Source organism: Odocoileus virginianus, chromosome 28 (genome assembly GCF_023699985.2).
Source record: "Odocoileus virginianus isolate 20LAN1187 ecotype Illinois chromosome 28, Ovbor_1.2, whole genome shotgun sequence".
Taxonomy (NCBI): domain Eukaryota; kingdom Metazoa; phylum Chordata; class Mammalia; order Artiodactyla; family Cervidae; genus Odocoileus; species Odocoileus virginianus.
The window spans coordinates 38,389,853-38,403,169 of NC_069701.1; the positions used below are offsets into that span (position 1 = coordinate 38,389,853).

A 13,317-nucleotide genomic window follows, 5' to 3' on the forward strand; every position below is an offset into this window, starting at 1 on the left:
CCAAAACAGGGACCTCCGTGAAGGCAAAGCGCAGGCCCGGGTTCTCCTGAGTGGCCAGCACAGGGCAATCAATGCCTGCATAATGGCTGGAGGGTTATTAGAGGAGCGGAGGAGGGTGTGGGATCCCCCCAAACCCTGCCCGCTCACAGCCCGCTCTCTCCCCCACAGGCTTCGTGGCCATGGTGAACAAGGCCATGAGTGCCAAGTTTGAGTGGCTGGTGGCAAGTGCGGAGCAGCTGCTGAAGGAGCTGCCCTGGCCCCCGGCCTTCGAGAAGGACAAGTTCCTCACCCCCGACTTCACCTCCCTGGATGTTCTCACCTTCGCCGGCTCCGGCATTCCTGCTGGCATCAACATCCCCAACTGTGAGCTTCCCCGGGGGGGTCCTGGCTCGCGCCCCATCCCTGCCTGAACATGACGGGGGCTCCCCAAACCCCCTAAGGAGACGCCACTGAGAGTTGCCCCCTCCCCCTCCACACACTCACCCTGGCCACACATCACCCTGCTCCGCTCACATTCCCAGTCTGTCCCTCTGGTTAGACTCCTTGCCTGTGACCCTTGACCTTTGCCCTTGCCCTTTTCTCCCTGGTCCCCTTCCCACCTTCTCCAGATGATGACCTGAGGCAGACAGAAGGCTTTAAGAATGTGTCCCTGGGGAACGTGCTGGCCGTGGCCTATACCACACAGCGGGAGAAACTCACCTTCCTGGAGGAGGAGGACAAGGTGGGCACCGGTGAGGGGCCTGGCCTGACCTCGGCTGACACAGGAGGGCGGACAGGTCAGAGCAGGGGAAAGGACGGGGCTTCAGGCCCGGCTCTGCTGCTTCCCCACCATGGGACCTCGGGTCTTTGGAGCCTGTTTCCCCAGCTGGCAAACAGTGGAGGCAGCCCCTTCCTCGTGGGTTGTTGCCAGGATGAGGTGGGCTGTGTGGTGCCCAGTGTGGGGCTGGCAGGTGGTAGACCTTTAGCAGACGTGTGCCTCACGATGGGCCCTCGGGCTGGCACGGGGGCTGTGGGCAGACTGTGTGGCCGCGGTAGGGCAATGGGCAGCGTGGGTCTCTGCTTGTCTTGGCAGGACCTGTACATCCACTGGAAAGGACCCTCGTTTGACGTGCAGGTGGGGCTGCACGAGCTGCTGGGCCATGGCAGTGGCAAGCTCTTCGTGCAGGTAAGAACTCGAGACCTGGGGCTTCCCCAGCGGTCCAGTGGCTAAGACTCCACACTCCCAATGCAGGGGCCCGGGTTCAATCCCTGGTCAGGGAACTAGATCCACGTGCCGAAACCAAGTTCACATGCCATAACTAAAGATCCTTCTTACTGCTAAGGATCCCACAACTAAAAGATCCTGCATGCCAAAACTAAGACCAGGCACAGCCAAATAAATAAATTAAAAAAAAAAAAAGAATGAGGGGCTAGGCTGGTACCAGCGGGCCCCTCCCCAGTTTTAGGCCTATGGCTCCCGTTCCCCATCATCAGCCCCCAAGTATGGAAGCTGCTCCAGTCTTGGCTCTCAGTGTCTCACCCTCCCCCACGATGTCCCAGGATTGAGTGAGATCTGTAGGACAGGCCAGCTGAGGTCCCCCACCCAGAGTCTCCCACACGGAAGGACTTGCTTGGCTCAGGCCCAGAAAGCCTGCCCTGAGGGTGTGACCCAGGAGGCCCCAGGGCAGAAAGGCCAGGCAGGGGTGGTGTCTGGACGCCCCCAGTCCTGAGGCTGCAGCACTGTCTTTGCACTGCTGTTCCCTGGAGCCTGTACTTTTCCAGGTATTGTAGGGAGCTGCCCCTTCCTGTGGGCCAGCCAGAGTGGCTGGAGCCCCCTCGACACCTACTCAAGAAATATGAGAAACAGCCTGCTGGCAGGCCAGGAGGAGCCCACTGTGGACTGCACAGATGACAGGACTGGAGGCAGACGGGGTGGGGTCTGCTCCTCTTGGGGACGCAGCTGCCTCCCTAGATGGGATCAGCCGGTCCTGGAAGTCAGAAGGATCCAGAGGGCAGCTGATGGTGGAGCAGCTTGGCATCGGGCTTTGTCTTGGCTTCAAAGTCCCAGGGAAGCGGCAACAAACATAGCCCCTCTGTGGTCTTCTTCAGTCAGGTCCCCTCCCTGAGCCTCAGTTGGCCCATCTGAAAAATGGGTTTCCTGACTCCTACCATATGGCTCTTGTGAGGAATAAGGGTGAAGCCCTGGGACTTGCCTGGCACCCAGTAGGCCCTCTGGAAATGGGTGGTGTTGTTGAGAGACATGGTGCACAGATATTGTGTGCTCTGACTCCGCTCTCTCTGAGCCTTAGTTTCCTCCTCTGTGAAGCGGGGTAATAATAGAACCTTCCTAGGAGGATGACTTAAAGGGTTAAAAGGCTGGTGCACGAATGACACTTGGCACATGGAGAGGATGGTGAGGGTGCTGCTTTTAAGGCAGAGAATCACGTGCTGTGGCTTCTCGGCAGCAGAGGGGCCACGAAGCTGGGGAGCCTCCAGGCCTCCTGGCCCGCCCACTGGGACATCTGCAGCTGGGATCTGGAGATACTGGGTCTGGGTCTTCACGTGGCTTTCTGCACTCCCCTTGCCCCGATCCCCGGCCCACAGTGTCGCTTTGCGTGCAGCGGGGTGGGTGGCTCAGGTTCTACCTCCGGGGGCTCTGAGAGGTGTCACAGAGCAGTTGTGGAGGCCACCGCGTGTCATGGCTCCTGCTGTCTGCTCGCTGCTCCCTCGCTGCCTTTCTGAGCCCCTTGGATCCCAGGCTGAAGGCCTAACCTGGGCCCCGGGGTACCCCACCCTCACCCACCCCACGTTCATGACCCTTCTCTTGCAGGATGAGAAAGGAGCATTCAACTTCGACCAGGAGACCGTGATCAACCCGGAGACAGGGGAGCAGGTGAGGGTGGCCTGGGTGGAGCACCAGGGTATGGGGAGGGGGGCCCAGGTAGGGTGGCAGCCACCCCTAAAACCTGCTTCCTGGGCCCCCCTTCCCAGATCCAGAGCTGGTACCGGAGCGGGGAGACCTGGGACAGCAAGTTCAGCACCATCGCCTCCAGCTACGAAGAGTGCCGAGCAGAGAGCGTGGGCCTCTATCTCTGCCTGCACCCCCAAGTGCTAGAGTATGAGCCGCAGAGCCGGGGCAGGGGTTGGGGGGTGCTCCTCTGTGGATGGGGGGGAAGTGCTGTCAGGGAGGGCAGGGCCCCGGCAGCCTCTGACCTCGCTCCCCCACCACTTCCCTCCCTCCCCCAGGATCTTTGGCTTTGAGGGGGCTGATGCGGAAGATGTGATCTACGTGAACTGGCTCAACATGGTTCGGGCCGGGCTGCTTGCTCTGGAGTTCTACACCCCTGAGACCTCCAGCTGGAGACAGGTGGGGGCTGGGGGACCCCTCAGGACGGAAGGGTCTGTGCTGGGGACCAAGAACAGGATTCTGGGTGTAGGGATGGGACAACTCTACCCATGAGGCATATGAACTGGGTTGATCCCAGACTCTACCGCATGTGAGAGCAGGTCACGTCACTGTTGTGAGGCTCAGTGTTCCTGCCTGTAAAATGGGAGTATTCATCTTCTTGCCCACCTTTAAGGGAGAATCAGATGAGATGATGTTGCTGTGACCACTAACAGATGATGCATAGGACTCACTCTGTGCCACTTAGTTCTAAGCAGTTTATATGAACTGACCCATTTGTTCCCAGTGTCAACCTCGGCCGTAGGTAGTTACTACCTTCATTTTAGAGGTGAGGAAATGGAGGCACAAAGAGATTAAGTAACTTGATGGCAAGTAACAGACTCAGAATTTGAATCCAAGCAGACTGCCTCCAGAGCCATTAGGCTACACTGTTTGGCTATGAGATGTACTTTGGAAACAGAGTAGGCAGGGACTTCCCTGGTGTTCCAGTGGCTAAGACTCTGCACTTCCACTGCAGAGGGCCTGGGTTTAATACCTGCTTGGGGAACTAGATCCCACGTGCTGCGACTAAAGATTCTGCATGCCACAAGGAAGACCTGGTGCAGCCAAATTAATTAATTAATTAATTTTTAAAAAAAGAAATTCAAAGCCAAAATTAAAAAAGCAAAAAGAAACAGGGTAAACAATAGAAATCTTTTTAAAAAGTCACCTAAGTCTGTTTTGAGGAGGCAATACTGTGTCATCCAAAGAACACATGTTTTAGAGTAAGGAAACTTGGGTTAGTCCTTGTTCTCTCTCACCAGCTGTGTGACCCTGAGCAAGTTACTTCACCTCTCTGGGCCTCTGTTTCATCATCTGTAAACTGGGGGTTACAATGCCCTCTTGATCCCACAGAACGGACCGCAAACAGGATTGTGGAGGAGAAAGTGCTCAGGGTGGCAAGGGACGCTCTGGGGTAACTGCTGTCATCAGGGCAGGGTGTGGAGCAGAAGAGGGCAGGGCAGGTGACGGGGCATAAGGCTCTGGGTCCTGCCTGGACATGGCCTCCCCGTGCCCCAGGGCAGCCTGCTCTTCCTTGTGAGAGAAGACGGGAAGCATTTGAGGGGAGAGGAATTAAATACCACAGGACCCACAGGGTGGGGGAGAACAAAACGACAATAATAATTCACAATTAGCAAGCACATATGATCCATCAGGCCTTGGAACGAACTCTTGATCCTGGGTTGGCCAAAAAGATCATTCCCGTAACATCTCAAGGAAAAACCTCAACGAGCTCTTTGGCCAGCTCGATACTTCTTACCTTGGGCCTACAAATGATTCCTTTCTCTTCGGCCCTGGCAGGCCCACATGCAGGCCCGGTTTGTGATCCTGAGGGTCTTGCTGGAGGCTGGTGAGGGACTGGTTACTGTCACTGCCACCACAGGCTCCGATGGGCGCCCCGACGCCCGGGTCCGCCTTGACCGCGACAAGATTCGGACAGTGGGCAAACCCGCCCTGGAGAGGTTCCTGCGGAGACTCCAGGTAAGCAGGGGCCTCTTGCCTCGGAGGCCCCCTCCAACTCAGCCTGTCTGCACACTCTGTGACAGGAAAGGCTTCTTGGAGGAGGTTGTGTTTAAGCTGGAAATGGGAGTGCCAAGGAGGAAGCAGCCGTGAAAAGGTCTGAGGGCAGAACAGACAGCATAAAGGCTGGTCTTGGGATTGGAAGGAGCTTAGTGGGTTGAGGGACAAGAAGGAGGAAGCCTGGAGCTTGGTGAGTGAAGGAGGGAAGGACAGTGCTCACTGCAGTCCTGGTTTCTCTCCCAGTTGGGATGTTTAGAGTCAGGAGACCTTTTGGGGTTCTGGTGCCAGGACTAACCAGCTGTGTAATTGCCTTGCTGGCCTCCACTTTTCTCATCTGTTAAATACATCACCTGCCTCACCTGGCTGGAATTCAATGAAACAACATATATACGGAACTGAGCAATAATATGGAGAAGGCAGTGGCACCCCACTCCAGTACTCTTGCCTGGAAAATCCCAGGGACGGAGGAGGCTGGCAGGCTACAGTCCATGCGGTCACAACTGAGCGACTTCACTTTCACTTTTCACTTTCATGCATTGGAGAAGGAAATAGCAAGCCACTCCAGTAGCCTTGCCTGGAGAATCCCAGGGATGGGGGAGCCTGGTGGGCTGCCATCTATGGGGTCACACAGAGTCGGACACGACTGAAGCGTCTTAGCAGCAGCAGCAGCAGCAGCAGAGCAATAAAAATCATATTATCCAAGCCAGTATGACACAAAGTGTGGTCCAGGGACCAGCAGCAGCAGCAGCACCCAGAACGTGCAGATCCTCAGGCCCCACCCCAGACCTCCTGATTCAGAGACTCTGAGTATGAGGCCCCAAAACCTGCATGTTTACTAGCCTTCCAGGTGATCCTGACACTCAGCAAGGCTGGAGAACCCCTGATGGTGACCCACTCCTTACTGGGCAGTGCCTTCCATCCGAACAGGGTCCTGCTGGCTTTGCCTGAAGGACCTGAAGAAGGCCCAGCCTTCAATTCAGCAAATCTCTCTCTACGATTATACTCCCACTTATTTCCAGAAGGGATTTAAGGCATTTTTCTTTAAAAGATACGTGTTTGGCCATTAAAGTAAAATAAAATTAGAAATGAAAAAATATTAGATGCCCAAGGCAGTGTCATGTCCCAGATCAGATTCTGAAATAGAAAACAGATGTTCGTGGGAAAATGAGTGAACTCTCAATAAAGTCTAGAGTTTAGTTAAGAGTAATGTACACATTTTGCTCAATGTTGACAACAGATGAAACTGGGCCAGGGGCCCACGGGAACTCTCTGGGCTATCTTTGTGGCTTTTCTGTAAATCTGAAATTATTCCAAAGCAGTTTATTAATAATGATAATAAGTCACTCAATAAAGAAATCAAATTTGCCAAACCCTAGGCCAGTATTGAACTGTGACTTAGTAGTGGCTGAACACAGAGCATTCCATCTTAGAGACTGAAGCAGGTGGATCTTTGTCCAGGATCATTCATTCAGCAGAATGGACAGTGTCCACAGCGGTGGCTTTACAGAACATACAGAACATGGAACAGGAGATACGGAACATGGAACAGGAGGTACAGAACATGGAAGCAATTTTTGGTGTGGCTGTTTCTTGCATTAGCTCCCTAGAAAAACCCAAGAACACAGCAAAGAGCCACCCAGCAGGGAAGATGGAGGCTTTTCCGCAGGGAACAGCTTCAGCTGCGGGATTACAAATAGTCATAGCTTTGGCTCACCCATATTGTAAAAACTGATGAGGGGAGATATAAATCTGTATTTCTGGCTTCTGGGAGGGCCTGCCATCAACAGACTTAAGTCCCTGGAAGTGAGCAGTGGCCACTGCGTTTGGCTCTCTACACGTGCTCCACTCCCCAGTCTGCCAGGTCCACTTCCTGTTTCCTGTACCTGCCTTAGTCTTTCACTCCTGATACCACCTGGCCCCCGTGGACACCCCTGTTGCCAGCTCTCTGGTTGAAGCTCTTGGTGGCTGACATGTCCACTTCATGAATCTATGTTCACATGCTGGGTGTTAAGTATTATGCAAAAGAGAGAAAGGCGAGCCAGTCTCTCTAACGTTCCCCCAGGAGTTCCCAGTCAGTTTTAATTCCTGCAGAGCTAGGGAAAATCATTCTACCCCTGGGCCTAAGAGGGGGAGGCTTACCCAGAGGGTGCCCTAGTCAGAGTCCTACTTTGCCAGTGGCAAATTGGCAGAATAAGTAAGGATCAGAGCCATAAATGTCAGTTATTTGGAAGAGAGCCAACTAGATCTCTTAGTGCTAATCTTTATAATCACTGAAACTAAAAATAGGCAGCTTAAACAGATTTTAGATCCAGCTGAAGAGAAGAGAAGTTAGAGCATGTATCATGCCTGCTAAGTCACTTCAGTCATGTCCGACTCTGTGTGACCCCATGGACTAGAGCCTGCCAGGCTCCTCTGTCCATGGGATTCTCCAGGCAAGAATACTGGAGTGGGTAGACATGCCCTTCGCCAGGGGATCTTCCCGACCCAGGAATTGAACCTAGGTCTCCTGCATTGCAGGTGGATTCTTTACCGCCTGAGCCACTAGGGAAGCCCAGAGCATGTGGCACAGAGACACAAAGATAGAAAATTTAGAAGAGATTAACAGACATGGAGGAGGGAGACTTCCCTGGTGGTCCAGTGGCTAAGACTCTGCACTCCCAATACTGGGGGCCTGGGTTTAATCCCTGGTTGGGGAACTAGATCTCACATGCAGCAAATAAAGATCCCAAATGCCACAAGAAAGATAAAAGATCACAACTAAGACCCAGTGCATGAAGTAAATAAATATTAAAAAAAAAAAAAGACACGGAGGATAGTGTGAAAAGATCTAATGTACATAAACTGAAGTTCCAAGAAGAAAAGAAAGAGAAAAGAAGGAATATTAGAAGAGATAATGACTGAGCACTTCATAGAACTGATGAAAGACCCAACTCAGAAATCCAAAGAAGCTCAAGAAATTCTAAGAATGGCAAGCAAAACCTGTGTCTAGAAATATCATAGAATAGAAATTCCCTGGTGGCCCAGTGGATAGGACTCTGCACTTCTACCTCAGGGGCACAGTTTCAGTCCCTAGTCAGGGAACTAAGATTTCACAGGCTGCACAATGTGCACAAGGAATACTAATAATGATAACTTTTATTCATCAAAACTTACCACAAAGAAGGTGAGAAGATGCATCTTAAACTAGGATAGGGTATTTATCACATATGAGTTAACAAAAGGTTAGCAGCTAAATATATAAAGAACGTTCCAAAAAAAAGTGAAGAAAAAACAGCCTAACAGAAAAATAGGCAAAACTCATGAACCAAAGAAGAAAATAAACAGCCTACCAACTTGTGGGATGTTGTTCCATCTCATTAGTCATCAGGAAAACACAACTGAAACCACATGAGATTTCCACCCACCAGCTCGGCAACATGAAAAACTGTCAACATCAGCCTGGTGAGCCGAGCCGGACGGACTGCCACCCCCCTGCCTCTGGAAGTGAAAACAGGTGCAGCAAGTCTGGAGAACAATGGGGGCATCATCCTTTAAGGATGAGCATGATCCAGACCTTGATTCTCCTGGGAAAACCTGCCTCTGATCACCAGAAGATGGACAATATGTACAGAGCAGCCTCGGATGGCAAAAATCACAGGTTATACAGCCACAGTGGAAGAGACACAACTGTGGTATGTTTGTAAGTGGAATACGCACAGCTATGGGACTATATACTGCACTCACAAACACAGGTGGGTCTCAGACGTCATTTGAGCAGAAAAAGCAAATCACAGGATCTGGGCAAAAATGTAACATGAATTGAGAGTAAAACTCAGGGAAAACAAGAGGCTAAAAAGCAAAATTAAGTGCTAATTCCTCAGGCGGGGGAGGCCACGGGGTGCAGTCAGGGAGGGATGATGTGAGTAACTCAAGCTGGGCGGTGGTGGTGTGGGTGTCATTCTTTATAAGGTAGGTACTGTATGTTTTTTATTTGAAATGAAATGTTTTTTATATGAAATGTTTTATTTAAAAAAGAGGGTGGGGACTTCCATGGTTGACTCTGAGCTCCTACTGCAGGGAGTGAGAGTTCAATTTCTGGTTGGGGAAATAAAATCCCACATACCATGCAACAAAGAAAAAATATTTGTTGAACACTAAGAATATATCGGGCTTCCCTGGTGGTTCAGATGGTAAAGAATTGACCTGCAGTTCAGGAGACCTGGGTTCGATCCCTGGGTCAGGAAAAATCCCACTCCAATATTCTTACCTGGAAAATTCTGTGGACAAAGGAGTCTGGTGGGCCATAGTCCACAAAGTTGCAAAGTTGGACACAACTGAGTTAATCTCATTCAAGAATATATTGTCTGAACATCTGTCACGGTAAAAATTTTTTAAAAAGTTTTTAAAAAGAAGATGATGTTACTACTACCTTCCTTGTGTACAGTTCAAGTGAGGCAATCAAAGGAAAGCCATTAGCTTCACCTTAATATGGACACCTGCTCGGTACTAACGTGATCTGCATTCCCTTGAGGCAGCAGATGCGGTCCGGGGCTGGGCGCCGCTGCCCACGGCTCTTGGCAAAGCCCAGTGGATGCGCGGAGGGCGTCCATCCAAAGGCACTAACTCCTGCCCTCCCGCAGGTGCTGAAGTCCACAGGGGATGTGGCTGGAGGCCGGGCCCTGTATGAGGGGTATGCGGCGGTCACCGATGCGCCCCCCGAGTGCTTCCTCTCCCTCAGGGACACGGTGCTGCTCCGCAAGGAAGCCCGGAAGCTCATCGTTCAGCCCAACACTCGCCTCGAAGGTAATGGACTGCTGGGCCCCCCGCGACAGAGGGCCCTCCAGGAGTACATAGGAGGTCTGGAACGGACCCCGGAGCTCGGGAAAGGCTGCCCAAGACGGCCCCGGTCTCCCCACCTCCCTCCCGGCCCAGTCCTCCCCATGCCAGACCTCAGGCCCACACCTTCACATCCACCACCACCCAGCACCCGCACACACAGGGTCAGGCTGCTTGAGAGATGGCAAGAGAAGGTTGAGGGCGGCCCGCAGAGCAGGGGCTAGTGAAGCAGACACACCCCGGGCCTCAGAGGAGGCCAGGCGTCGTGCTGGAGACTCAGGCCTGGCGGGGCCAGGAGCGAGGTCAGGTGAGGCAGAGAGGAGGCACCCAGCGGGCTGAGTAGAGCCCAGGGGACAGTAGGACTCGGCAGAGCAGTCAAGTGAGAGAAGAGGTCAGCAGCCCCACGGCCCCTCTCCCCTCCGCAAGTGATGTTGTGGTTTCCAAAAGCCCTGACCCTGTCAGCCACGCACTTGTACCTTTTGTATAAAGAGCATTTGTGCCTCCATAGTCATGGGTAAGTGTGAGAGTTAAATGAAATAATTACCTCCTCCTGGTGACGAGAGAGCATTTCAAAGGTTTAGCCTAAACTCTACTCCGGGGAATTCCCTGGCAGCCCAGTGGTTAAGACTCAGCAGTTTCACTCCCGGGGCCTGTGTTCAATCCTGGGGGTGCCAGCACCCTGCTGCATTCACTCTCCTCTCATCCCTTGACTCACCTTTCCTGACACTGGCACGTGAGGCACTTGAGAGGAGGCGATGCCAGGCTGTGGTTAAAACACGAGCTTCAGAACTGAGCTGCAACCTTGGCCTGGTCACTTAACCTTCCTGAGCTTGGGTGTCCTCATTCATAAAGCCCTACTGTGTGCTGACGGTAGTGAACCTGAGTATTTCCTTCAAGTTCTAAGTGTATTCCAGGGATTCACCCTTTAAATACTCACAATACCCAGTAAAGTGTAGGTGTTATTGCCCCCATTTTACAGATAAGGAAACTGAGGCAGAGAGAGCCAATTACTTAAGGCTTACAGCTTTTTACTGGAGGAACCAAGAGTCAGATTAAGAGCATTTGCTCCTCACTACAGTAGTCACGGGAAGCTGTGAGGGTTAAATGAAATAATTACCTCCTCTTAGGAAAAAGCATGTAAAAGGTTTATTCTAAATTCTAGGGAATTCCCTGGTGGCCCAGTGGCTGAGACTCAGCACTCACTACTGGGACTCGGGTTCAGTCCCCCATGTAGGCCTCATGGTACAGCCAAAAAAAAAAAAGAATGATTAAAATAAAAAACACTTAAAACAGTTAAAAAACAACATAAACTCCACTCTGTGCTCCAGAGGTGTCATGGGGTTTGCCAGCGCCCTCCCCTGGCTCACCACCCTGCAGGCACACCCTCTGAGCGGTCACCCAGCTTTCTTTTCCTCATGCGGCTCTCACTCTGCTGTTTTCCTGTCTGCTCCTCTCCATGGCAACAGGATCAGCACGTCCCCGGCACCTAGCACAGGGCCTGGCCCACGGGAGCCACTCTGTGCCTGTCAGTGAGTGAGTGAGTGGATTATGCCGGGCTCCCAGCAAGTGCTCATTACATGGACAAGATCATCATTGCTTTGACTGTCCAGCCCTGGGCAGGCGCTGGGGATGGACTCCTCACCTCAAGTTGTTCTCAGCTCATTAGGAATAAGACAGAGAGAGAAATGGTCTTCCAAGGGAAGTGTTCATGGGTGCCCAAGAGACACAAACAGTGATCTGAACACTTAGAGAAGGGAAGATCATATCTACCTTTGAGAGAATTGGGGAAAGGTGGGTCTGGGGAGGAAGTAGGGGTTAAACTTTGAGGCCCAAAAGAACAGGTTGAATTTTCAAAGGTGGTGGTGATGGTATTAATAGCTCACTTTTGAGGACTTCCGTGTGCCAGAGTCTGGGTAAAAACTCTCCACGTATCAACTCCCAACACTTAAATGAGGAAGTTTCCCCTTTTTCAGCTGGAAACTGAGACACAGAGGGGCTGTGTATTTGAAGTCACACAGTGAGTGGCTGGCAGGACCAGGATTTGAACTTGGGCCATCTGAGCTCAGAGCCTGTGCTCTTAGCTGCATACATCCCATAAGGCCACAGAGTACAATGAGGCACTGTGAGCAGGTAGAGAAGTGGAGGGATGTTAGAAGGAAGTGCTTCCCACGACTATTCAGAAACACCCCATAGGTTAGATGGGCGCCCTTGGAACAGCCCCAGTTGACAGATGAGGAAGTAGGCTCAGAGATTGTGATGCTTATGATAGCTAGCACTTGCTGAGTGCTCCCTCCACCCATTATATCATATTTAATCACCACAGCTTCTTGAGAGATGTACTATGCTTGCCCTCACTTTACAGATGAGGAAACTGAGGCTTCGGTTAAGAAACTTGCCCAGGGCCCCACAGTAAATGGAGATAAAGCAGTTCCTGGACTGTAAGCTCCTGGAGGCCAAGGACTGTGTCTGTTTCACCTAGCATGGGACTGTTGTAAATCTTTATTAAGTGACTGAATGAATGCAGCAATTCATTAAATACTCCCCCTTTAATGTTTCCTATCTCATAGGATTATGGAGTCAGTTAGATAATGAAATATTGAGCACAATTTTTGGCACATGGTAAAAACTCAGGAAGAACTAGCTGCTCCTATGATTACGATTATGATTCTGTTTCCCTATTAAAACCTTTTCCTGCTGCTGTTTTTTCTCCATCTCCTCCCCAGGCTCAGAAGTACAACTTCTTGAGTATGAGGCCTCGGCTGCAGGCCTCATCCGATCCTTCTCTGAGCGCTTCCTAGAGGATGGGCCCGAGTTGGAGAAGATCCTCACCCAGCTGGCCACCGCTGATGCCCAGTTCTGGAAGGGCCCCAGTGAAGCCCCATCTGGCCAGGCTTAAGGCACCTGTGAGGCCCCTCTCCGACTCAGTCAAACCAAGGCTGCAAGTGGACCCCTTTCTGTGGGCCCAGGAGAGGGGCAGGAGCCTGGACCTTGGTGCTACCTCAGCCAAGGGTGGTGACACTAAGCCCTTCCATTTGTCAGCACTTTCCAGCTTACCAGTGCTTCCCTTGTGTTATCTCAGTTGATCTACACTGCCTTCTGTGGGGTGGGCAAGGCTCCTCGTCCGGCTTCCCAGATGAGGAAGTACAAGTTCTGAGAAACTGACCTGGCTAAATCCTGCAGGATTCAAAACTTCTCCCAATCCAGTGCTCTTCATGTATTACTTTTATAACCAGAAAAATAAATATTAGACACCACCACCATCTTTGCAATTTGTGTGGTTCTTCCTGGCCTTGGCCTTACGTCTCATTTGCTCCCAGCAGGGTGGTGGGATCAAGTCCTAGGGAGAGGGAAGGAGGGTCATTTTTAGGCTCCCATCCACAACAGGATTTTGACATCACCTCTAAATATGGATATGCAAAGAGTCACATAGATGAACATAACACAATTTTTGCCATCCTCCTTCATGGCTTTTCTTCTGTTTTAAAAAACTGGAACTAAGATCATGGCTGTAGCCATGAAATTAAAAGACGCTTGCTCCTTGAAAGAAAAGATATGAC

The 13,317-nt window shown here is 51.6% G+C and overlaps 1 protein-coding gene across 2 annotated transcripts in view; it reads left to right on the forward strand.

Moving 5' to 3' along the window:
* The window catches only part of DPP3 (dipeptidyl peptidase 3), a 31,046-nt gene extending 18,029 nt beyond the window's left edge, over positions 1-13,017 (forward strand). For both annotated transcript variants that reach the window (XM_020906517.2, XM_020906518.2), the window contains exons 10-18: positions 169-363; positions 609-721; positions 1,073-1,165; positions 2,810-2,872; positions 2,971-3,095; positions 3,226-3,346; positions 4,727-4,906; positions 9,565-9,727; positions 12,484-13,017. In XM_020906517.2, the coding sequence (XP_020762176.2) occupies positions 169-363; positions 609-721; positions 1,073-1,165; positions 2,810-2,872; positions 2,971-3,095; positions 3,226-3,346; positions 4,727-4,906; positions 9,565-9,727; positions 12,484-12,656 (1,226 nt within the window). In that variant the 3' untranslated portion in view covers positions 12,657-13,017. The remainder of the gene's footprint in view (positions 1-168; positions 364-608; positions 722-1,072; positions 1,166-2,809; positions 2,873-2,970; positions 3,096-3,225; positions 3,347-4,726; positions 4,907-9,564; positions 9,728-12,483) is intronic.
* Positions 13,018-13,317: the final 300 nt, after the last annotated feature.